Source organism: Neofelis nebulosa, chromosome X, assembly GCF_028018385.1.
Source record: "Neofelis nebulosa isolate mNeoNeb1 chromosome X, mNeoNeb1.pri, whole genome shotgun sequence".
Classification (NCBI taxonomy): Eukaryota; Metazoa; Chordata; class Mammalia; order Carnivora; family Felidae; genus Neofelis; species Neofelis nebulosa.
The window spans coordinates 77,606,618-77,630,487 of record NC_080800.1 but is presented as its reverse complement, the minus strand read 5'-3'; the positions used below and the strand labels follow the sequence as shown (position 1 = coordinate 77,630,487).

The window sequence follows — 23,870 nt, the reverse complement described above, 5'->3', positions numbered from 1 at the left end:
TTTCTTTGTAAAACAGTTGGTATCACTCGTGGATGATGATACAATCAATAATGGTGAAGAATACTGGTATTCATCAACAAGAGACACAGAGGGGATGGAAATAAGCAGTCATCACATTTGCTTGGAATAGATATGATTTAATCAGCAGATTGAAAGTAGCAAACAAGGGTCAAAGGAAAGCAGCGAAGAAAGGGAAGAGAAAAAAAAACCACTCAACTAACCAGTTAGAAGCAAAAGATGAAAAAGAACAGTAGCTCAAGGATAAAAGTATTTTTAGATTGCAGTAGCATTCCAGAAAGTAATTATGTATTCAATCATAATGAGAAATGGGAAAGAAATGCCTTCGAATGTTGCTGTTATTGCTAATGTTTCATTTTCCCTAAAAAAATATTGAAATGAATGTGCTTAATACAAGTTGTTATTTAAGAGAAAAATGTTTTCAAATTCTACAGTACTAATGCCATAATAGCCTTAATTGATGTACTTATAATCATCAACCCTTGTAAACTACATGAACACATGCAGACTCACAAGGCTGCATAAAATAAAGATGGTCAATAGCCACGTAAATAGATCAATGATTACAAAGATGGATTGAGGAGACAAAAATGAGCTCTACTATTACACATGCATGAACTTCCTGACTATAAGAATAATTATACTCTAGAACTGTTTAATTGAGGGAAGTTGAAGAATTTTTTCCCTGCAGAATCGATAGATACCCATCTATCTTTGATATCTTAGGAGTAGCATTGTCTGGAATCAGGACAATAGATCAGATGAGCTATGCTTTATTCTAATTATTATGTCATGACCCAATAAAAAGTTACATAATTCAAATAAGCTGTTTTGAGACATAAAGTGACATTGGAAAGACATAATCATGTGGCCACCTGTAGACCTTACACATCTTACAGTGCTTGACACTTGAATGGGTTCCAAAAGAGTAACACAGCCAGCACTGGTAGAAATTATCTGAGAGGAAAGAAGCAAGCTGGAATATTCCCATGCATGTATCACAGAAGGGCATGTATAGAGGTATCTCTGTAGCTTCCAGGTGTGAAGGAGATGCCCTAGAGCCATATTTCATTGAGGGGATATTATTAAGAAAGATGAGGGGCTTTATTAAAAAATAATTTATTTAAAATGAAAGAAAGTAAGGAAAGGACAGAGGGAGGAAGGAAGGGAGGTGAAAGGTAAAGGGGTTGGGAGGGAGGGGGGGAAGAGAGGGAAGGAGGAAAGGCCAGAGAAAATGTAGTGGGTGGAGAATGAGACAAAAGTGGGGCACTGGATAGTTGCATTTCCAGAAGAAGTGCATCTGTCCTTTAAAAATAAGGGAGACAGGGGCGCCTGGGTGGCTCAGTCGGTTAAGTGTCTGACTTCAGCTCAGGTCATGATCTCACAGTCTGTGGGTTCGAGCCCCGCATCGGGCTCTGTGCTGACAGCTCAGAGCCTGGAGCCTGCTTCCGATTCTGTGTCTCCCTCTCTCTCTGCCCCTACCCTGCTCATGCTGTGTCTCTCTTGTCACAAAAATAAATAAAAACATTATAAAAAAAATTAAAAATAAATAAATAAATAAAATAAAAATAAGGGAGACAGAGACCAAAAGACATAGAACATTTGCTTAAGGAATAAAAGTGTCTGGTATGTAGTATGGATTGTTTAAAAAAAAAAAACTAAAAGAAAATAACTATTTTAAGTAAGTTATTGAAATTCAGGATATCAAAATGGGTATCCTTCCCGCATCTCATTCTCTTACCCATCATTCCTTAAAATTATCTCCTGTGCTGGCTATTGTGACATACCACAGTATCTGGCATTCTCCCTGACATGCTGGCTCATTTTGTTCTGATTTCTCTAACACCATCCATTCCCTCAACTAGGGTGCTCTATAGAAATACAGTCTTTAACCTTCCACTTGTCACTTTCCTTCCACTACACACTTTGGTAGATATCCACTATCTACTATCTTTGGTCCTCATATCCCAACAGACATTTCTTTGCAAATGATTCCAAAAATCCTATTTTCAGTCCTAATCACCATTCTGACTTCAAACTACATTTCAACATCTTCCCCATAGTGAATTCCATTTCTAGCTTACAGTTAGACCTTTTAAAATAAGGGAGACATTAGTATTTTTATTAATAATCTTAAAATTTTGGCATGTTCTTACTGATTAAATTATATATAATGTATCACATTATATATTATATATATTATGTATTGTAATTTATCATATTATATATATAATATGTATGTATAATATGTATATTATATGTATATATATATATATATACATATAATATACATATATATATATATATATATATAAAATATACATATAGTGTGTATGTGTTTTAAAGTAAGATATTCATCTTGCTAAATAACTAAAATATATTAGTTGCCTGGCAGGGAAGAACCTAATAACCTATACTGAAGAGAGAATACTAGTGTTAACTCTCTGTGAGGCAGTATGTCCTTAATTGTTTTTTGTTGTTTTTGTTGTTATGAGGAGATAATCATCTCATGTGAACAACATACAATGATTATGCATGGATGGAGTTTAGCACAGTAATCAAATAGAACTTACATCAAAGTTAATCTGATGATACATACTTAATGCTATGCATTATCCATGTGCTGCATGGTAATTAGACACAAATTGTAAACAGCTCCTGTGAGTGGCAAATTGATGTTACTTTTGCATCACTGGAGCAAACGTTTTTGGGATAGGAGAGAGAAAGAAGCAGTAGTGATTCTAGTCTCTTCTCTTGCCTGAGGAAAGCGGTTTCCTTTGGGTTCTGGGAAATCAAATAATTGTTTCAATCCAGGACTTTTATCCTTACCAAAAGATACTCAGATGTTTGATTTGTTTGGATAAACATAATACTAACTTTAGTAACTCACATGAGTCACTTATCATTTGTGCCTCATACCCAAGTGGCACAATTCCAATCATACGTACTATTAAATTACATGTTAAGTGTTTTTTTCCTGCAAGAAGAAGTAAGAAAATGATTTGTCATTAAGGAGAGTAAGGAATCATAAGATATTTTAGAGTATCTGGCATTGAGAAGGAAAGCAATCTGGCTTGAAAAAAGTCCTCAGTAGGAAGCTTTCAACAAAAAGGTGGCACAAAAATGGTTGGGCAAAGGATGCAAGGGGGTAAACACATGACTATATATATATTAAAAAAAAAAGAGCTAAAGGCTTAAAAAGGCAATGAAAAGTCTGGAAAAAAAGGAAGAACTGAGACAGGCTCGGGTCAACCCATTCACAGCGAACAGGAAATAACATGGACACATCAGGTATAACATGCACAAAAGGAGCCTGGGAAGATCTACTCTTTATGATTCTCCATCACTCACCTTCCCAGAGTTTAATCCAAGATTTATCATAATGCGATTTCGCAAGCAGTTGCTTTGACTGCATAGTGGATAAAATTAAACCAGCAAATTCAAGAATGTAGATATAATTTAATGACATCTCCAAACTGTAAGCAATCTGTTTCTCCCAACTGGACCAGGCTTATCCAATTTAAAGAGAAACAAATAGGTATTGTTTATGCTACAAAATAAAGTGAAACAAAAAAAAATCCCAGATAATAAAATTCTAGATATACATTTTAAAAGCTTTTTGAATATTAGAGGGACATTCATAAGTGAGAATCTTTCTCTGGTTCTTACACTCCCCAAAGAGTTCAAAACATGACTTAAAAAATAATCAATGTTTTGAATTTTGCTGGCAAATAGATGCCACAGTAGCATTCTGCATAATTACATTCATTTTTTATTTACCAAAGTATGTGAAGGAAAAATTACATAGTTTTAATGGGTAAAATAAATGGCTACATTGATTAATTATTCAAAATATGGTTCCATTTTACTATAATTTGATTATAGAGAAAAGACTAGAAAGCTTTGGAGTCAGAAATGTATTTGCCTTATTGTGCATTAAAATTAAACTATCCAATTAAGAAAAAAGAGGGAGAATTAAACCCCCTTAGGCTTCACTGTTCGTTCATTCTGACTACTGTGCAAAGAACCAAGGAATTTAGATAGGCAAGACAAATGTGATCAGCTCTCCATTTCTTTTTTTTTTTTTCAACGTTTTTTATTTATTTTTGGGACAGAGAGAGACAGAGCATGAACAGGGGAGGGGCAGAGAGAGAGGGAGACACAGAATCGGAAACAGGCTCCAGGCTCCGAGCCATCAGCCCAGAGCCTGACGCGGGGCTCGAACTCACAGACCGCGAGATCGTGACCTGGCTGAAGTCGGACGCTTAACCGACTGCGCCACCCAGGCGCCCCCAGCTCTCCATTTCTAAGAGAACTATGGACTTGCTACTCGCACAGAAAACTTTTTTTTGACTGCTCCACAAGGGGATTACTTATCAAAGGATATCTCTTACTAAGATTAACATAAGCATGTCATGATAGTAAAGAACCTACATAAACTCATTAAACCTTACTTTTTAAAAAATTTTTTAACATTTATTTATTTTTGAGAGACAAAGAGAGACAAAGTGCGAGCAGGGGAGGGGCAGAGAGGGAGACACAAATCAAAACAAGGCTCCAGGCTCTGAGCTATCAGCACAGAGCCCGATGCATGGCTCAGACCCATAAACCTTGAGATCATGCCTTAAGCCGAAGTTGGTCATTTAACCGACTGAGCAATTTAGGCACCCCTCATAAAACCTTAGCCTTATAGAGGGGCGCCTGGGTGACTCAGTTGGTTGGACGTCTGACTTCTGCTCAGGTCATGATCTCACTGCTCATGGGGTTCAAGCCCCACGTAGGGCTCTGTGCTGACAGCTCGGAGCCTGGAGCCTGCTTGGGATTCTGTGTCTCCCCCTCTCTCTGCCCCTCCCATGATCGTGCTCTGTCTCTCTCTGTCTGTCAATAATGAATAAATGTTAAAAAAAATTTAAAAAAAACCTTAGTCTTACAGAAAATAGATTTATCTATATTTAAAACGTTTACATGAGGTAATCTGTAATGCAAGCCTATATTTCGAAATGGAGGAACTTCCATATCAGACATAGCCTGCCAAAATGACAGGCACTGGTTCTTTGAGATTTAGAGACAGTCTGAGGGGGGCAAAACTCTCACAGCACAAACTTTTCAGTCTTTTTAAAATCAAGGCAAACTTTATGGCTTAAAAACAAACAACAACAACAGGAAAAAAACCTACAATGAGTATGCTCTAACTTATAAAATCTTCACAGTTCTTCCTTCCAGAAATTAAACCAGACAGGACCAGACATACAAATAATTTTAACAATAGGCTAGATCTTGTATAGTCCTTTATACTACACTGCACTTTATTTGGTTTAATCCTCAGAATGACCCTGTTTCTCATATGTGAAAACAGAAATTTAGCAAGCTAAAATATTTGCTCATGGAAGGTAGAATAATAGAATAGAAAGAGTGATAGATTTAGAACCACAAGAGATCTTGTTCTGAATCCCAGCTCTGCTACTCTGCCACTTACCATTTATGTGACATTGAGGAACATCTCAAAGTCTCAGTTTTATTTTCTGTAAAATGAGGATAATAGTATGCACCTCACAGGATTTTTATAGGATTCAATGAGATAAAATATATAAAGTACTTGGCACAATTCCTAGCACATGTTACATGCTTAACAAAGAATAACATTTATCTACTGATCTTAAACAAGGTATTTAACCTCTTGACCTCTCCACTTTTACATCCATAAAATGGTAATAACACTATTTACTTAAGAGTCATTTTGATGATGAAATATATGCAATTTTATGTACAGTGTATAGTATAGGCAGAAACAAACCTAGAACTTATATCATCTATGTTGAATACTTTTAAAAAAATGTTTACTTATTTATTTTGAGAGAGAAAGGGAGAGAGACAGAGAGACAGACAGAGAGAGTACGTACATGGGGGAGGGCAGAGAGAGAGAGAGAGGAAGAGAGAGAATCCCAAGCAGGCTCCTTGATGTCAGCACAGAGCCCTGGATCTCATGAACCACCAGATCATGACCTGAGCCAAAATCAAGAGTCAGGACACTTAACCAACTGAGCCCCCAGGTGCCCCAGAATACTCTTACTGGCAACAAAGCTAGATACTCTTGATTCTATTACCAAAATATAGAAGAACATTTTCTCACAACTCCATTGAGAAGATAACATCTAGAAATACCTGTGACAATGAATCTTAAAAGGAAAATATCCAAGTTACCTGAATTAAGGCTTCACTCAACATGTCTTCATTAACCTCCAGAATGATGTTTTTTATATCTTCATATGGCATACGATATGATCCTAAGAAGATAGCTAAAATAAAAGTAGATTTTCTTAAAAACAGAATATCATCAAAATTTTAAAGGCCTAATGAATACTTGATTCCCATTTTCATTACTCAAAATATGAAATTTCTGTCACTAATATTAATCTATAGATAGGAACAAACAAAATTAGTTACCATTTGATGGCCTACACTACACATCTAGGCAAAATGGCCCACTATTTCAGGCTCTAATGTTACAGGTTGTGTATATCCTATATACAAATTATAACTCCTACTAATAACACTGATGACTATATGCATATGCATTTTAGATTGAGCTGGTATGAAATGACTCATGAAAAGCTAGAGATTTTATTTCAAGATGGCCTTTTAATCTGACATAGAATTTAATATGGAGATACTCAGATACATACAACACAGTACTTCTCAGGAACAACAATAAAGTAACCAAGTACAAAAAAAAAATCACATCAATCTACTCTGAAATGCTCCCACATAAGAAAAAACCGAAGTGTCTGAATCATCATTGTTATCTGAATTTCTGTTGACAATCATGTGGTATACTATTAGTAGCTTCAAATGTTGAACCACAATTTCCCTTGTCAACTTTTTCTTAATTGGGTGTATAGTATGTCATACTGGAATAATTCAACAAATTACCCTGAGAAAAGCTTAAACTTATTCAGAAAGTATTTTTCAACAAGGCATTCCACTTTAACTTCCACTAACTGCATATCTGAATGAGAATTCATGCGTTCCTATCACCAGAACATGAATATATTCCTAAGAATTGTTTTCCTTTTATTTTTTTTTCATGAAAAGGTCTGTATGATTTCACTGGTGCCTAAAGAAAAAAAAAATTGTCACTGTCTAGGCGAATGATTACCTAGACATAAATACCAGGTGAGATCTCCATAATTTAAATAAATAATGTTGACAAATATCAACTAGCAATTAAGGTCATTTTTTTAAAGTACTGAACATCCACTTTATAAAGAAAACGTACTGTCAGGTAAGCAATGTACACATTCACAACAGCTATTAGTAGAATGCTTTTCTGACAGCAACATTCATACTCACAGGAGAATGATGACTTGTTTATTTTAATCTGATTCCCTATAGCACAACCCTTAACAAAATACACCCATGGTATTTCTTTCCATAATTAGAAATGCTTGATATGTTGAAATTTCTCATGCATAGTGTTTGAATATCCTCAGAATATAAACATAGTCAATCGTGGTTAAAAAAAAAATGCTGAATTAAACACAGAGGAGAGTATATGCCAAAGTAAAACTTAAGGCCTACTTAAATGAAGATGGGTTTAACTGTGCTGCTGCTTGAGCAAAAGCATACTTAATAATTGATTTTTTGATGGCTTTAAGGTTCACTAACCAGTTTTAAAGTGCAGCGGTTACCAATTTAACCAGTAACATCACAGTTACTTCAACTATAAAGGCATAGTAATAAAAGAATTTGCCCAATGGGCCCAGTGAATACTCCGAAACTATCACACCCAGGCCTGGGCAGAAAAAGAAAATACAACACTCTTTTTAAGTCTGCTTTCTGTCTCACCCTGTCTTCTAACAGTGTTCAATTATCAATTCTTTCCAAAGTTTTATTATTCATAAGTTTCATCTGGTCTACGGAAGGCTAAATTATGATGAGGGTCTCCATTCTGGCTGAATGACAACAAGGCAACTCAAATCATGTTTACACAGAATTTAGTTTCTAGTAGATGCTAAATATACATTTTCAAGGCAGTTACAACTTTGTTTAAATATATTCAACAACTCCTCATCACCACCATCACTACCACCACCTATACACAAAATATCACATACACAGATTCTGGGCCGTTTTCGGATCCAAAATTCTCAATTCTTTCACTTTCTTCTTTGCAGGCAGGGTCTTCTTTTCTTCTGAAGCTTCTACATTCTTTGGAACTAAAGGAAAAATATTGATTCATAAACAACAATGGCACTAATCCAAATACACAGAATAAATTAGTAAGGCATATTAAGTACATTAATAAAGCTATGCCAAAAAAATCAATAAATGTGTTTATTTCATTAGTTCAATGAAGAAGATAAACATAATAATACAGACCTATTTAAAGGTTTCCCCACAAATTAAATATTAGCACTTAAGCAGAAAAGATAAGCCAAATAGAGCCAAAAATCAATTGCTACTTCTTCCCTAATATATAACATTAATTACTCCTTCACCATGTACCTACAGCAGCACTGGAATTAAATACATAGTAAGATCTCCCTAATTTGGACTAATAGAGGAGAAAGGCAGACATGCATTTATACTAAATTATGCTAAAATTTAGACATGTCTTTAATTCAGAGGAACTGCTTTGAAGTACCTAAAATAACTTTAACTGCAAACAGGTTGCCATATAAAAATTCCTGCTGAGATTGCTTTGAAGAACAAATATGAACCATTTGCAAGTTATACAACAACAGCACCATTTGCACACACATAATTAATGAATCTCAAAGACATGGTGTTTGAGTAAGTTATCTTTGTCTCCAATATTTTTTAGTACTATTTGCCTTCTTAGAACAAAATATTTAGTTACAGTTTATTCAAAAGGTAACCCTCCAGTTTTGAACAGTTCAAATGACCTGAAACTTAAGAAGTAACAGTGCCAAGGAGTGGCTTTAGCACCCCCCCCCCCACCATAACCTCCATTAGCTCTATCCCAGACAAGCCATCACAAAAACCAAAGCAAAAAAAAAACAATGTAGCTACCTGCTACGAAAATGAAGCAAATCCCTAAACGCTTCTTAGACAGAAATTCCACACCTACAATTGTATGCATATTTTGGCAGCTTATCTCTTCTAATAAAAAAAAAATAGGGCTGTAGGTAATGGGAGCATTAAAAATATGACAAAAATAATATATATATGTATATATATATATATATATATATATGAGAAAAATAAAATATATTTTCTCAATCAAGTAGTGATAAGCTTTTGTCTCTGAACTCACGCTGCTAAACTTCATCATTGATTCACATGGCCATAATAATGCTGTTCATTACTTTTAAAAATACAATTTCAGGGGCGCCTGGGTGGCTCAGTCGGTTAAGCCTACGACTTCAGCTCAGGTCACGATCTCGCGGTCTGTGAGTTTGAGCCCCGCGTCGGGCTCTGGGCTGATGGCTCAGAGCCTGGAGCCTGCTTCCGATTCTGTGTCTCCCTCTCTCTCTGCCCCTCCCCCGTTCATGCTCTGTCTCTCTCTGTCTCAAAAATAAATAAACGTTAAAAAAAAATTTAAAAAAATACAATTTCATTTTGAGGAAATCATTTTTATTATTTTAATTTATCTGATTTTCACAAAAAGAGATCACAAATGAGTTCCTGATTATATTTATAGGAAAAGCAACACAAAACCACAGGATATTTTTGCTAAGCTACGTGTTCATAGATGTTAGCTTCTGGAAAATTTTCTATAAATGTGACAGAATACATAAAATTTTTTAAGTCCATTAACATTCCCTTTGTTTTAATGGTACAAAATATGAGAAAATTAAATGAACTTAGAAAAATAATATCAAATTAATTACATGTAAATCAAGTTGTAGCATTTAGTTCTAAGCTGTAACAACATGTTCTATCTAAAGTGATGCAGAGTCTAACAAGACTAAACAATTATTACACTAGAAAATCATGATCTCAGCTTTGTGCAGTGGCAGTATCATAGCCAATGAGGTTTATCCGAGGCACAATTATTGCTAATTGAAAATCATGATCTCAGGTAGTTTCTCAAGCTAATTAAATACAATAAAATTATTGCTACTATTGAGAGAAAAATGGCTTTTAATATATGTCTTTAAAAATTATGACTAATGTTCCTCAAAGGATCTAAAAGCACAGTGTCTTTCCTATTCAATAATCAACATTTTAATTTATTCTAATTTTCAAGCCACTCCCAGGTTAAGACAACTGTATATAAAGAAATGACAATCCAAGGTTCATACCCTTTGTTAATAAAAACAAAATCTGAATCATATTGAAATTACTTTTTAGAATCATTCAGAAAATTCTACCCAAAGAAACAGTCAAGAAAAGCATACCAATCTCACAATATGCCTTAAACCCCACTATGAGAGACTAGTTAAACATAAGGATGAAAATGCTGTAGTATAAAGGATATATTAAGATTTTCTGTGAACTAACAAGACTCCTGAGTAAATCAGGCATATATAATGCTCATTTTGTTCAATGACTTCATATTTTTGTTTTTTTTTCCATTAAAATATATTTCACCTTCTCCCCTTTTCAAATGAACAAGTTGTTTAAAATTAACATTAGATGTCTTAAATATCTAGAGTTCACTGTTAATTTTCTAGTACTAATTTTCTAGTACTAAGTACTAATATATTTCTCTCATAGTATGCAAATTGGCTTTATCCTAGATTGAAGTAATGGTTAAGAATTCCATGAGTGAGCACTGCTGTTGAGAATCACAAGAGCAAAGCTAGTTTAAAATAGTTCCCTAAGTAGACAGCCTTTCACAAACAATGTTTTGCCATGATCAGTAAATACTGATAAGTGGCTATGATTGTCTTTGATTTTCTTGTCTTTAAAAGCATTCCTTAGTGATCACAACCACAGGCTTAGATAAATAGATAATTTGAAGGAAGGTAAGGATATATGGAACTTATCCAGGTAGTATTAAAGGCTTCATATATTAAAAATGTCCTGCTTTCATAATGACTACAAAATGTTACTTGTCCTAGGGTGATTTGATTACATATATGTTTAAATGCTTTAAAAAACTTAAATATTCCATAACTTGACTAAAATATAGGCAATTCAACATTTCAATTAAAGCTTGTATAGACATTTCTTCAAATACGACATACATATAGCCAATAGCTATACGAAAATACGCTCAACATGACTAATCATGAGGAAAGTGCAATCAAAACCACAATAAGATATCACCTCACAACTCTTTGAATGGCTATTATCAAACTACAAAAGATAAGTGTTGGTGAAGATGTGGAGAAATTGGAACCCTTATACACTATTGGTAGAAATGTAAAATGGTGTAGCTACTATAGAGAGCAGTACAGAGATTTCTGCAAATAATTAAAACTAAAACTACCATACAATCTAGGAATCCTACTTTGGTGTATACAACCAAAAGAACTGAAATCAGAATCTCAAGGAAATAGCTGCACTGTATCTTAGTACTGCAGTATTACTCACAAAATAGCCAAGAGAGGGAAAGAACCTAAACATCCATCAAAAGATGAATAAAGAAATGTGGCATATACATATAACAAAATGTTATTCAGCTTTAAAAAAAGAATAAAATCCTGCCATATGTAATAGCATGGATTAACCTAGGGAACATTATGCTAAGTGAAATAAGCAAGTCATAGAAAGATGAATACTGCATAATTATGAAGCATCTAAAATGTCAAGCTCATAGAAACAAAGTAGAATTGTGGTTGCTGGGGATTGAGGGAGGGTGAAGGGGGGAGTTGCTGTTCAATAGGGATAAAGCTTCAGTTATAGAACATGAATAAGTTCTAAAGATCTGAGGTACAAAATTCTAGCTATAGTTAATAATACTGTACTGTACACTAAAACATTTTTGAGAGGGTAGAGCTTATGTTAAATGTGCTTATATCCAAAAAATTATAATGTACAAACTTAATTTATACTGATTCTGTAATTATTCAAAATTATTTGGATATGACTGAAGAGATTTTTTTAAGTCTCAATACAAAAACTTCAATAATTGATTTTTGTCCTCAATGGCTCTATGGTCCTCACATTCATAATGAGTCCTCCAAATGTGATCTCTCCATATGCAAATGAAAAATCATATAACCACTGGTTTTAAATCTGATAGGTTAAATGAATCAGTGCTTAAACTGTCACTGCTAATTGACCAAATAATAATGAAACATCATAAAATACTGTCTGTAGAAACATAATGATGTATAATAAAGACATTTGTATTATTATTAAATGTGTTAGCATCAAGATACTAATTATCTAAGATAAAATGTCCATGGAACATTCTTAGATTTCCTTTAATACATGGAGTTTTATATGCAATTGTACTATAACTTCATTCCTTTACAACTGAGGGATGCTCATTAGCATAAATAAAGTAAACATGGCTATATTCTTTTCCCAATATAATATAGGCAATGTTCAGGCATCCCCTATTAATGTCTACTATCTCAGTGGATATATATAACATGTGCCAAGATGTTTGTAATTTGTAGGAAATATTAAGATATTATAAATGGGTAACATTGAATAATTTACATAGTGGTAACCATAAATCATAATAAATTTTTATAACTACTGTATCTCAAAATTCCAGTGAGAAAGATTGATTCCTAAAGTCAGCATCAATACTATTCATTCATTTATTCATTTATCCAGCAAATACTTATTAAACATCTACTATATGTGAGCCTAGGCACAAGCATACAGTGGTATATAAAACTTAAATGTCTACTCATATTTCTTAAATATGTAGTGATAATGTAAACTACTAATTATGGAAGTATCTCCAGAAGATATCTAACTTTTGTAATTTTCTTTAGCCATGGTAAATAGCTTGAGTGAATATATGCATATCACTTAGAGAATTCTTTTTGTTATTTGAAGTAGTTCTGTATTAAAGAATACTGTATCTTTGAATCAGCATCAACTGATGTGTTACATCTTGTTATAAGGAGTATGTGGAAAAGTAAAAATATGACACTTCTAGTAAGTGTACTATATATAAAACCAGGAAAAATAAAGCCATTAACAGTAGTGTTAAAAACCACCCAAATAATTTATATAACATTGTGTATACATATATGAATATCTAATAATGCCCAACTGTTGTTTTAGACATTTCATACAAATGTAAGAATTGTGATCCACCTATATAAATACATATTTTCCCATGTGTATACAATTCCAGAAGTGATTCTAACTATATAGAAATAGTTTTCATATATTAGTTGAAATAGGCATTAAACTTCAATAAATAATTTTATGTTAAAATGAATGCAAGTATGACAATGGCAGGCAGGGGAAATCTATGATTTCTGTGTAGTAGCTGCAATATTTTTTCATTAACTGTTATTTTCTATTCTTTTAAAATTCTCTTTATCCTTCTATTTATGGAAATATAAAAACACAAATGAAAATGGGGAAACAGGGGTGTCTGGTTGGCTTAGTTGGTTGAGCACCTGACTCTTAATTTTAGCTCAGGTCATGATCCCAGGGTCGTGGGATTGAGCGCTGTGTCAGGCTCCATGCTCAGCATGGAGTCTGCTTAAGATTCCCTCTCTCCCTCTCAGCTTCACTTCCCTACTTACGTTCTCTCTCTCCCTCAAAAACAAACAAACAAACAAACAAACAAACAAACAAATGGGGAAATCGATATAGATAGATAGATAGATAGATAGATATATCACTCACACAATTATTTACATATATATGTATATATCACACAAAACAGCAAAAGAGGAAAGTCTAATAAGAACTACAACAGTGATAGTAGTACTAGTTGTAGTAGTAACCACAATCACAATCATTAAATCACCAGCAAAATCAACTTTTATTAAATACCTCTTCTGTCACCTTATATAATATGTATTGCCACTATCATTTTATGAAGGATGAAACTAAGGAATGGAAAAGTTGAGTAATTTTCCCAAGATCATATAGCAAATAATTAAAAGATGCTCAACCTCATCAGTAATCATGGAAATGCACATGAAAACAATGAAATAGTATTTCACAGTCATCAAATTATAAGTGACAAAAATGTTTTGTAATGCCAAGTATGGATGAGGAGGCAGAGAAATAAGAATTTGTGCCAACAGTGGTGGTAAAAATTAGGATAAAAAATATAAAATATTTATTACCATCTAATATATTTAAGGTGTCTTATCATAGGTGTAACCCAGTCTTTCCATTTATAGGTCAAACAGCCAAGGGGACAAGGATGTTCACTGCAGCAATATTTACAACAGTAAAAAAAACTGAAAACAATTGACATTCCAGGGGTTACAAAATGGATAAATAGATTGTGGTGTGTTCACACAATGGAATACAACCCAGCATTTCAGTGACTATAACACAGCTAAATATTTCAACAAGGATAGATCCCAATTACAATGCTGAATGGAAAAATAAATATGGTGGAAAATGTTGCATGCAGTGTAATAGCATTCATCTAAATCAAAAATGAAACACAAAATAATCTTATGTATTTTTTATATAGTGTGTGTATATATATATATATCAAAATTATAATAACATGGAGTAGATACTCAGCAGATTAATGACAGTGCTTTACTTGGGGGAAGAAAGTGATACTGGAACAAGTAGAAGCCTGGAAACCTCAATTTTATATCTAATGTTTTATTTCTTTTAATTTTTTTTTTCAACGTTTTTTATTTATTTTTGGGACAGAGAGAGACAGAGCATGAACGGGGGAGGGGCAGAGAGAGAGGGAGACACAGAATCGGAAACAGGCTCCAGGCTCCGAGCCATCAGCCCAGAGCCTGACGCGGGGCTCGAACTCACGGACCGCGAGATCATGACCTGGCTGAAGTCGGACGCTTAACCGACTGCGCCACCCAGGCGCCCCTCTAATGTTTTATTTCTTTAAAAGCAAACATCTGTAGTAAATATGACTAAATGTTAACATTTTTTTTCATTCTGGGAGGCTGGTACAAGGAGGTTTCCTATATTAGCCTATACAGATTTTCATTTTTCAAGTAGATTACACACACATACATACACACACACACAACTTTTTACAGTTTATAAACTATTAGTCTTGGCAATCCATGGACCAAGGGTATATAGGAATCAGAAACAATAGGGGAGAAAATAATAAAAACTACAGGTGAAGATTAGTCAGATAGGTCAGCAAGCACAATTTTGTTTTCAATTGTTTTTTTAATCTATTTTGTGAGGAATAGCACATTTGTTTACCAAACCTTGAGAGGGAAAGCTGATGCAATATGGAGTATGAGATTGAATTTCCTTCTCTTATATGCTGCATATTGCAGCTGTGAAGCTTCCCCTCTCTGTGCTACCTCCAGCTGTGCAATAAGGCATCCCACAGAAAGGTAGATTTCATTCTGACACTAGCATAGTACCTGTAGTCATCAGAATGGCATTACCAAGAGTGTTTGCAAAGTTTAGAACACATTAAACAAGACTAATGGTTCTAATGGTGGGAAACACACACACACACACACACACACACACACACACACTTTGTAATGATTCCCTAATTAAGGAACAAATCTTACTGGTCATAGTTTAGACAAGAATCCCTCAAATCAGGAAGCACGTGTTACTGCATAACTAATATACTTGTACACCTGTTCATTAAGCCAATTAACACTACTAAATGTCACCAAAACACTATGTTTAACAATGTGTATAGCTAATGTTGTATATTTTCAGTTGGGTTTCAATAGCTCAGCAGGAAAGGTTTATTTTAAGGAGGACAAATAAGGTTGCCTTAGAGGTTTCAAGGAGAATCTCTCTTGATTGAAGTGGGATTTTAAAGCACAAAAATGGAACTATAGTTCTTACCTAAACCTAGTATTTGACAAATGAGGTGGTGGAAGTTATTCCTGTTAACCTTTTTGTTTTTCCTTCCCCTCCCCCATGGTCTTCTGTTAAGTTTCTCAGGATCCACATAAGAGTGAAAACATATGGTACCTGTCTTTCTCTGTATGACTTATTTTACTTAGCATAACACTCCCAATTCCATCCATGTTGCTACAAAAGGCCATATTTCATTCTTTCTCATTGCCAAGTAGTATTCCATTGTGTATATAAACCACAATTTCTTTCTCCATTCATCAGTTGATGGACATTTACGCTTTTTCCATAATTTGGCTATTGAAAGTGCTGCTATAAACATTGGGGTACAAGAACTGGACAGCAACATGCAGAAGGATGAAACTAGACCACTTTCTTACACCATTCACAAAAATAAACTCAAAATGGATAAAGGACCTGAATGTGAGACAGGAAACCATCCAAACCCTAGAGGAGAAAGCAGGAAAAAAACCTCTCTGACCTCAGCCTCAGCAATTTCTTACTCGACACATCTCCAAAGGCAAGGGAATTAAAAGCAAAAATGAACTATTGGGACCTCATGAAGATAAAAAGCTTCTCCACTGCAAAGGAAAAAACAAAACTAAAAGGCAAGCGACGGAATGGGAAAAGATATTTGCAAATGACATATGGGACAAAGGGCTAGTATCCAAAATCTATAAAGAGCTCACTAAATTCCTGTTAACCTTTAACTTCTGTGAAGTACCCGATTCAACTATCCTTAATTCCTTTACTTGTGGGTTAGCTATGAGTCTGTAAGTATGGACTGATGTTTTTCTGGTCATCCCACACTCAGAAAATGCCCTGTTATGCAAATCTCATCATTCATGCCACAAATCAGTGAGTCCAGCAATAAACCCCAAGAGCTAAGTGTGTCAATGATGAGTGCTAAAAAATCACAACAGTAGGAATTCTAATAAAGACAGTACAGGTAGGCTAATAGGGCATTTCTGCTGAGAACACAGTTTGGATATTCATCATATCTAGGTTTTTCTTTTTCAATGTAGTCCATCTCAGACTGGCACAAGTCCTTCACACAATTTAGTTTAATGCAAAGGACAGTTAACCTTGTGAGCAAGACTGAACAAAATAACACCCTGAAGTATCTGTAGCCAGGGTCTCAACTTGACAATGTAGGATTTTTCAGTCTGGGTTTTAGTTATATCTGAGCATGCCTTGAAAGTCAGTATCGTAGATATCACCAAGAATTTATTCATATGAAGGATCATTGGGAAACTATATATCCTAAAAGAAACTTTTCATCTCCTGGATATTTCCACTTTGTTGTATAGTAAACTCTTTAAATTTAGCACATCCTATACCAATTTCCTTATCTTACTCTCCAACTCTTACTCTCCTACTGTAGTCTTTTCCATCTCAACAAAAGGAAATTCAATCCTTCAAGCAAAATACATATATACACACACAATCATTGACCTTTCCCTCTCACAGGCTATATCCCATTCTTTGGCAAATCCAGTATCTAATCACTCTCATCACCTACACTTCCACCCAACTAAGGATTTCAAGTCACCATTGCTTCCAGCCTGGGTTACTGGTGTAGCTTAATAACCATTATCCATTCTGCCTTTGCCCTTCTTCATTCTATCCTGTTAATTCATTAATTAATGTTATTCCACTGTTCGAGACCCTTCAATGGCTTCCTGTCTTATTCGGAGTAAAAACCAATGTCTTTAAAATAGCTTAAAATGTCCTACTTCATATTTCATATCCCTTCCATAACTACTCTGATCTTATCTCTTACAACTTTCCCCTCATTAACTCAGCTCTAGCCACATAAGCTTCCTTGCTGTTCTTCAAATATGCCAGAACAATTCTCACAGCAGTCTTTGCATTTGATATTGTCATCCCCATATATTCCCTCACTACTTTCCGATCTGATTCAATGTCACTTTCTCATAGAAATCATTCTTTTTTTGAGAGAGAGAGAGAGAGAGAGAGAGAGAGAGAGAGAGAGAGAGAGAGAGAGAGAAAGGGTGTGAGTGAGGTGCAGAGAGAGATGGGGGGGCAGGGAGAGAGACAGAAGCAGGGCTCACCTGAAGTGATTTTGAGCTCACCCGAAGTGGGGCTGTGCACACCCAAAGCAGGGTTCATGTTCACCCCATGTGGGGCTCAGGCTTACCCGATGTGGGACTCGAACTCACGAACCACGATATCATGACCTGAGCTGAAGTCAGATGCTTAACCAGCTAAGCCAACCAAGCACCCATATAAATCATTCCTGATGATGTGGTTCAAATAACCCCTCCCTCTTGTCACATATTTTCCCCTTTGCCTGCTTCATTTTTCTCCAAAGCAATTATCACCATCTGACATAATATGTATTATTTATTTTATTGTCTATACTTTTTACTTTGATGTGAACTCTATTAAAAAGAGGTATTTGTCGGGGCACCTGGGTGGCTCAGTCGGTTAAGCGGCCGACTTCGGCTCAGGTCATGATCTCGTGGTCTGTGAGTTCAAGCCCCGCATCGGGCTCTGTGCTGACAGCTCAGAGCCTGGAGCCTGTTTCAGATTCTGTGTCTCCCTCTCTCTCTGACCCTCCCCCGTTCATGCTCTGTCTCTCTCTGTCTCAAAAATAAATAAACGTTAAAAAAATTAAAAAAAAAAAAGAGGTATTTGTCACTGTTTTGTTCACTGTTATATACTAGCACGTAGAATCATGCCTGGAAAAAAATAGGCACTCCAATTATTTTAGAATTTATACAACATATATATTCTTATTTGTGAACAAGGAATTATATATAAGGTTATATATTCCAGTACTGTTAATAGCAAAATATTATAAATGTTCATCTATTGCAGACAGATTTAATAAATTATGGTACACTGGGTATTGCTTTTAATAGCAAAAGATTTGAAATGACCAAAAAGTTCATTAACAGAAGAATGATTAAACTATGGTATGTCCAGCCAATGTACCACTATGCTGCTATATACAAGAGTAAAGAAGATCTTTATAAAATTATATGGAATGTTCTTTAATAAATATTGTTCAATTAAATATTGTAAAATGTGTAGTATTACCATTGATGGAAAAAAAGAGGGAAGAATATATGTATTTGCTGGTATATGCATAAAATGTTTCTGGGAAGAAACACAAGGAATCTATTATATTAGTTACTTCTAGAGAAGGGACTGAGTAGCTGGGGAGACAGAGATGAGAGGAAGAAAATTCCTTCTATACAATTTTTGTGCCTCTTTAAACTTTGAATCATGTGAATATATTATCAATTCAAAAATGAATAGAAAAACAGAAAAGGAACAAAATGATTTCTCCACTACAAAGTCTCTAATATATGAGTGCATAAGACAAAAATGCTTTGTGATACAAGTAGGGGAGAAAAGTACTCTGTGCACTTGAGGTTGCAGCATAAAAATGAAGCCCAGGCTTCAAGTGGCACAATTAATAAATCAGAGGAAGAATGAGGTGACACATACTAAATAGTGGCCTAGAACTAGATGCCTATATGCATTTCAGAATGTATTAGTGAAATTCAAATAAGCAAAATTTTAACAACATAATTATGTGCTATGTGAGTGGGGGCCTTAAGGGTTCATTGCATTCAGCATGACTAATGAATTCAATCTTCACAATTATATTGTCTTTGATACACATATTTCTTTTTTTTTTTTAATTTTTTTTAACGTTTATTTATTTGTGAGACAGAGAGAGACAGAGCATGAACGGGGGAGGGTCAGAGAGAGGGAGACACAGAATCTGAAACAGGCTCCAGGCTCTGAGCTGTCAGCACAGAGCCCGACGCGGGGCTCAAACTCACGGACCGCGAGATCATGACCTGAGCCGAAGTCAGCCGCTTAACCGACTGAGCCACCCAGGAGCCCGAATACACGTATTTCTTATCACTGGTTTCAACATATTCATTTCTTATTCACCACTTGTAATTTATAAAATAAAGTAAAATTGCAATAAAAACAATAAAACTTCTGCACAAATATTTTCTGTGTAGGCAAAAATCAACGCTAACAGACAGATCTATTAGTTGGTATGTGGCATTATAAGGTCTGTAAAAATGGATGAATTCACTGTTAAAAAAGGCAATTTAAGAGTTTCAATGAATTATAATCTCTGCTAAGAATACTTTGAAAGTTATACATATAAAACTTAAGGACCACTTAGGCACTATATATACAAGTAAGCCTCCCCTGAACAATTCCCAAACCAGTTAAAGAAAACTAGAGAGGACTAGTTCTTTCAAGACCAATAATTTAGATGTATTATTCATACAATAGTTTTGTGATTTTTATTTCTATCACCAGAGTCATATGACCTGATGAAATAAATTGAAGATGACAGAAAGAAATGGAAAGACATTCCATCCTCATGGATTATAAGAATAAATATTATTAAAATATCCATACTACTCAAAGCAACCTACAAATTAAATGCAATCCCTTTCAAAATACTAACAGCACACTTCACAGAGCTAGAACAAATGATCCCAAAATTTGTATGAAATACCAAAATTTGGCTACCCCAAGTAGCCAGCGTGACCTTGAAAATGAAAAAACAAAGTTGGAAGTATCACAATTCAGGACTTCAAGTTTTATTACAATTCTGTGATAATCAAGACAGTATGGTACTGACCCAAAAACAGACACATAGATCAATAGAGCAGAGTAGAAAACACAGAAATGAAGCTACAACTAATATGTTCAATTAATCTTTGACAAAGGAGGAAAGAAGATCCAATGGGGAAAATCTAGTCCCTTCAACAAATAGCTTTAGGAAAAAATAAACAGAATAATGATAACCTGAGGTCAAGATGTAAACTGTTAGTCAAAGTAAATTAAGTCAACTGATATGAAATCTATTCAATAGGTACACTTAGTTTCATGTTGCATCATTGATAACAACTGGTGTGTAGGTGTGTTTGTATCATTAAGTATATCACAGGTGGCTTCATTTTAACAATGATGTTCCATGAGCTATTTTATTCTACTAAATGTCAGAAACAGTTTGGGTTATAAGCTTTTAAGAACTTAAAAAAAAAGTTCTTGGATGAGAGCCCAGGTATGAGAAACTGTCTTCTGTAAAAACTATCTTTTAGTAATACTATTATCAGTGCTCTCTAACATATTTAACATAACTGCAAAAGATACAGATTAAAACAAGAACATAAGCCTAGTCATTTATTTTAGAATAATTGGCAATTGCCTATTGTGTACCTTTTATTACTTTTTGAGCCTAAGAAGCAGATATTAGAGGGCCCTGCATTGTTCATAAAGGCATATATAAGACGAAAACAGTGTTTAAGTTTAAACACTAAATCTCAGGGCAAAGCAAATCTCAATTGTAGATTGTACCCTCAATGTATGGCCCCAATTTTCTGTGAAATCTGTAGAATGCAGATAGAGCAATTACCATATAAAGTAAACCATCTCATAAATATTAGAATGGAATGTGCACTATGTTTTAAAAGTGTCTGAAATCTCTTGAATTGTTTTGAAGGTTTTACCAGAAATTGAAATGAGAAAAGCAATAGCCTAAGTAAGAAGAAGCAGCTGCTAATAGTCACAGACACCAAATAAATTTGACTGGATCAAGACAGCAACACGCTGGCTCTTTTTCCCAGCCAACTACTTCAAACCTGTAGTGCTCACCATTAGGTTGGGCTTTACTTCACCTCAGCCACGTCAGTCTCAACGTTGTGGGGTCTAATTGTTGATTTCCTCATAGCAGCCACCAAAATGTGCCTCTGTTTTTAGGCTACAGTGGTTTGGATCTGAATGTAAGCACTGGTTATAACCACAGAGAGGGAACAGGAAGTCAGTACATAAAATTGGGAACAGAAGTGTGATTAAGAAATATAATCAAATTAAAAGTTTCAAATTAGGGGTGCCTGGGTGGCTCAGTAGGTACAGAATCTAACCCTTGATCTCAAGGTCCTGAGTTTGATTCGACTGTTGGGTGTAAAGATTAAAGCTTCAAATTGGCTAATAAGAAAAGATAGATTCCTATTTCTTACTGGAAAAATTGTACTAAAATATCAGATAAAAAACATGAACTCCAAAGGTGGGCATGATAATTTATGAAGAAGAATCACTAATATATCTAGCTTTCCACTTAGAATTCAAGGAAATAAATCTGATAAGATTATTTAAAAAGGCAGAGATTGCATCTGATACCCAGTGTAGTACTTTGAAAACCAAGGCATACAATAGGAGTAAGTAAATATAGAAAATAAAATGGTTATACTTATTTAAAATCACCCTTTATGTTCTGCTTCCAAAATATATGCATTTTTCATTGACTATGGGTATGACATGAGTTACCATACATAATGTTATTCTGTGTGCCTAATATAGATGAAAATATTACAGGTTATAATTTTAAGTGACTTTTGCCTATTGTCTATCCAGGACAAGTCTACCTAAACACAGGAAAGGTATAACAGGACTCCTGAATGATGGTAAAATACTCCAAGCTCACCTCCCTTCACAGCTCTGAGGCCAAACATTTATCTATCCATTAAGGACTAAATAGGGGCACCTGGGTGTCTCAGTTGGTTAAGCGTCCCACTTTGGCTCAGGTTGTGATCTCATGGTTTGTGAGTTTGAGCCCCACATCAGAATCTGTGCTGACAGCTCAGAGCCTGGAGCCTGCTTTGGATTCTGTGTCTCCCTGTCTCTTTGACCCTCCCCTGGTTTCCCTCTCTCTCTCTCTGTCTCTCTCTCTCCCTCCCTCAAAAATAAGTAAAACATTTTTAAAAATTAAAAAAATTAAAAGAACCAAATAAAGTGTCACTTTCTCTATAAAATCTTCTCAAATTACCACTACATTTTTTGTGTACCTATATCAGCAATATGGTATTTTCTGAACACTGACCTACTCAATTAAGGTACACCTATGCATCTTATTGCCTTCTCTAAGTTTCAGATTCACAGGGAATATAACATACTTGGTACAACTTTGTCCCCTATATCCATCCCACCCCCATAGTATCTAAAAAATTATGCTCAAGAATGTGAATATGCTATGTAAAATATTAGAATGGAAAAAATGATGACGGTGCAGGGAAAGAAATGTGAAAATTTTTATTATCTGTCTTCAAGATGTAACTAAAACCTGAACAGTTAGTGAACAGTGAGAAAGAATTCAGGTCAGAAGATTTGGGAGGATGCCCGAAGTCATGGACACAGAGAAGAAAGAACAGCCAATTAATAGAACATAAAGAAAAAAAAAATGTGAGAAACGGGATAACATTGTCCCTACAGTGAGAATGGAAAATGTTTCAGTAAGAGGAAGTAATCAGCAGTGTCAAACACAGAAGGAAGGTTAAGCATAGTCTAAATCATGGGGAAAAAAAAAGAAGAAAAAAATAGGCCATTTGAGACCATATAGAGCAATTTTAACAGAGCAATGGCAACAGAAGCCATATTACAGTATGTGAGGAAGAAGTGAATGGAAATAGTGAATAACGACCACTCGAGAAGTTTTTTTTTTGTTTGTTTGTTTGTTTTTTTAATGTTTATTTTTGAAAGACAGAGTGTGAGTAGGGAAGGGGCAGAGAGAGAGAGAGGCAGAATCCGAAGCAAGCTCCAGGCTCTGAGCTATCAGCACAGAGCCCGACACGGGGCTCAAACCCACAAACTGTGAGATCATGACCTGAGCTGCAGTTGGACGCTCAACAGACTATGCCACAAAAAGTTTAGTAGGGAAAATAACAATATAGTATAAAGGATACAGGAACAAAGTGATTGAATCTCAAATCTGTATAAGTTTGCGTATTATAAGAAGGTACCTGATTGTCAAGTTCAAGAGCAGCTTTTATGCCCAGAATGATTTCAGAACAAACCCAGCATACGATGATTTACTGGACAAGATCAATGGAAACTGTGCAAAAGAGATTATACTGTTCAGTGATCCATGTTGCATCAATATCTATAATGGAATGAGACAA

The 23,870-nt window shown here is 34.9% G+C and overlaps 1 protein-coding gene and 1 non-coding gene across 4 annotated transcripts in view; one reads left to right on the top strand and one right to left on the bottom strand.

Annotated features, from left to right (window-relative positions):
* DIAPH2 (diaphanous related formin 2) overlaps positions 1–23,870 on the bottom strand; it is a 988,177-nt gene that overhangs the window by 550,839 nt on the left and 413,468 nt on the right. For all 3 annotated transcript variants that reach the window (XM_058714641.1, XM_058714642.1, XM_058714643.1), the window contains 2 exons: positions 8,133–8,234; positions 6,220–6,314 (listed from right to left, as the gene is read on the bottom strand). In XM_058714641.1, coding sequence (XP_058570624.1) covers positions 6,220–6,314; positions 8,133–8,234 — 197 coding nt within the window. The remainder of the gene's footprint in view (positions 1–6,219; positions 6,315–8,132; positions 8,235–23,870) is intronic.
* Positions 9,984–10,121, top strand: LOC131503371 (U4 spliceosomal RNA). Its single transcript, XR_009257441.1, has one exon. It is a non-coding gene; the product is annotated as a U4 spliceosomal RNA (small nuclear RNA).